The sequence below is a fragment of the Chrysochloris asiatica genome, unplaced genomic scaffold (genome assembly GCF_000296735.1).
Source record: "Chrysochloris asiatica unplaced genomic scaffold, ChrAsi1.0 scaffold00415, whole genome shotgun sequence".
Classification (NCBI taxonomy): Eukaryota; Metazoa; Chordata; class Mammalia; order Afrosoricida; family Chrysochloridae; genus Chrysochloris; species Chrysochloris asiatica.
Genome location: NW_006408933.1, coordinates 1,139,355 through 1,142,319, shown reverse-complemented (window position 1 = coordinate 1,142,319; position 2,965 = coordinate 1,139,355). Strand labels below are relative to the sequence as shown.

The 2,965-nt window shown below is 42.6% G+C and overlaps 1 protein-coding gene across 1 annotated transcript in view; it reads right to left on the bottom strand.

Annotated features, from left to right (window-relative positions):
• Positions 1–2,609: 2,609 nt before the first annotated feature.
• Positions 2,610–2,965, bottom strand: part of DNMT3L (DNA (cytosine-5-)-methyltransferase 3-like) — a 33,719-nt gene continuing 33,363 nt past the window's right edge. Inside the window, exons 12-13 of the mRNA XM_006876807.1 lie at positions 2,835–2,862; positions 2,610–2,775 (exon numbers count right to left, since the gene is read on the bottom strand). Of these exons, the coding sequence (XP_006876869.1) occupies positions 2,610–2,775; positions 2,835–2,862 (194 nt within the window). The remainder of the gene's footprint in view (positions 2,776–2,834; positions 2,863–2,965) is intronic.

Genomic DNA, 2,965 nt, shown 5'->3' with positions numbered 1-2,965 from the left:
TGAGGACCATGATGTCTGCATGTTTGGAGGAATGAAGATTTAACACAAGCTTTGAGTGACAAGAAGATCCCAACAACCTGGCCCTAGGGCCCTGTTGTATTGATGGGAAGTGGGCACAATTTACATGGGGTGGAAGCAACGTTGATCACAAATGTATCAGAGATCACAGATGTCTCCACACCGTGTCTGGTTCACTTCTGCCGACCATCTTGGCATTGGAGGATTTGGGTGGAACTAGGATTTGTTGTATTTGGCTAATCTTACCTCTGTTTCCTCCTCTGTGTTTTCTGTATTTCCCGAGACCTCAGCTTCATTTCAGATCTCACTAAATTAAATTAGTCCCTGGACACAGTTGGGTCCAGCATTGTTCTTTATCCACCAAAGAGAGAAGATGTGAAAACATGGAATCTTTGCCTTTAAGAGTTTTAGTTTCTGATTTGCAGGAAATAACCAAAAATTTCTCCCATGTCCCCTCAGAAACATTGTTTTGAGTTTTAGTTTTATAGCCTCTGGGAAAAAACAAAACGAAACAAAACAAGATGTACCTAAGCCTTTAAATTAAGCTGAAGGCCATTATAGATAATTGTCTGAGTTGACCCTGGGAATTAAATGTTTTTCCAGATAAAGAGATAAAGTTCTGTTATTACTCACCTCACTGTGAAATATAAAGAAAAACAGATCAAATGCTTAGCTGATGTACACTGGTCTGTAGAATGCACTTGCTTATGTGAGTCTGGAGGACAGTCTCGAGAGATCAGTCTTCCTGTCCTCCACACTGCTGGCTTTCTGTTAATACAGCTTGGATTGGAGCTCTCCCCATCTTTGTGCTTGACTACAGTGACAGGTGGCAAACCCTCGTTTCGGTTTGGCAACAGGTTCATCGGGTCACGTGGACTCAAACAAAGACTTCTCTGCTTCTTTAGGATATTAAAAAAAAAAAAATTGTTTTTCAACAGCTCAAATTCTAACTCCACTTTTTTTTCATGAAGCATTTTACATACCATTCCTAGCCACCAGTAACCACCCTCTCCCCCCAAAAAACTAACCCCTGCTCATGGCAGCTCTATGTGGGTTCAAGCAGAACTGTGCTCCACAGGGTTTTCAGTGGTGGATTTTTTGGAAGTAGATTGTCAGACCTTTCTTCTGATGTACCTGTAAGTGAACTGGAACCTCCAGGCACGCAAACTCTCCATTTGTACTACCTAGAGATCCCATTTGTTGTTATTAAATGCTGTCTAATCGGTTCCAGCCCATAGTAGCCCTGTATAGGGTTTCCTAGTAGCAGCTGGTGAGCTTGAACGATCGACACTGCTGTTCAAACCGACTTTGCAGTCCAGCGCATTAACCCACAGTGCCACACCAGGACTCCAGGGATTCCATTAATGATTTCACAAGCCCCTAAATTCCAGGGCAGTGTGAATCAGTTTAATTATCTAAGTCTCCATCCCTTGGGGAGTTTTCTGGCTAATCTAGAAAGACTCCTTGTAGTTTGAGCCCAGTGTAATTCTGTACTCCTTATTGTTAATGGGTTTATCCTCAGCTCTCCTCCCACTGAGCCGAGGGAGAAAAAGGCTCTGCTTTTCCGTGAAGCATTTCCTTTTTTGCTAAGAAGAACCAAGAGGTCACATACTCATCAAGTGGTTCTGGCCTTGGCCCCTGGATTCACTAGAAAAACAAACAAAATTGTTGCCTCTGAGTGATGACCCCATGTCTGTCAGATTAGAACTATGCTCCATAAGGTTTCTTTTCTTTTTGCCTTTAAATTTCCAAATGCACCACTTATTGAAAAATACTATCTTGCCTGTGGCTCTGCAGTGCCACTTCTGAAATAAGTCAAGTGTTCATATTGTATAAGTCTTTTCCTGGGCTCCCCAGGGTTTTCAATGGCTGATTTTTCAGATGATTGCTGGAGCATTCTTCCAAGGCACCTCCGGATAGACTTGACCCTCCTCCACTCTCTCAATGAATAGCAGAGCACATTAACTGTTTACAGCAATCCTTAGGTCTATTTATTTAGCCAGTTCTTCTTTGCTTACATAGTTTGGTATTCTCCACTTTGCAAATATTTGGAATGTTTCATCTAGCTATAATCAGGGAAAGTGGTTTTTATGATCAAAACAAATAGTGGTCATGTAATGCAAGTGTCAGATAGCTATCTTTACAGAACACATGCACTAAGCACTTCTGAGCGTGTCCTCCTCCATGCCCCCCCACCACACCACCTTCCTCACACAAACTCCTGGTGCCCCATAGAATAAATCACATGCTGTGTGCTTATACATACAAACACCAAAAAAAAAAAAAAAAAAGAACAGCAAATATCTGATAATAAATATATTTTTTTAATTTTTCAACTAGAACACAGACATAGACACTAGGATCTCAGGATCTTGTTTATAATCACTGAACTTGGTCTTATCGCATGCACATACATGATAGGGGGTGGGAACCCTGCTTCTACGGCCAGATCTGTAGCAACCTTGAGAAAGCCAAAGTCCGGAAAATAAAATGCTAATCTAGCAAGGAGGAGGAAAAAGGACAATATAAAAGAAAGTTGTCTTTGTTATATGAGGAAGGCTGTTTTTGGTTTTCACAGTAGAACGTCTTATTTATGGAGAGGATGTGAGTGCTGTTGAAAAATACTTAAAATATTCTTTAAGGGGAAGAAAGCAGTTCTTCACCAGCGCAGCAGGGCTGGGGGTGGGGAACCTGGCTCTGGGCCTGTCCTGAACCAGCAGGGACAGTTCCTCTTCAGCTTTCAGAGTTGAGTCCTTGCTACAAAGGAAAGAAGCAGACTGATGGCAGAGCTGGGTGTGCACCCCTTTCCCGCTCACTTGGCCCCCCTGGAATGGGTGCAGAACCCTGGAAAGATGGGGGTGGTACACAGTGTTGGGCTTACAGTCAGTACTCAATACATGCAGGCTAGAGAAAGAAACCTTAAGGTCAGCGGTTCGAAACTACCAGC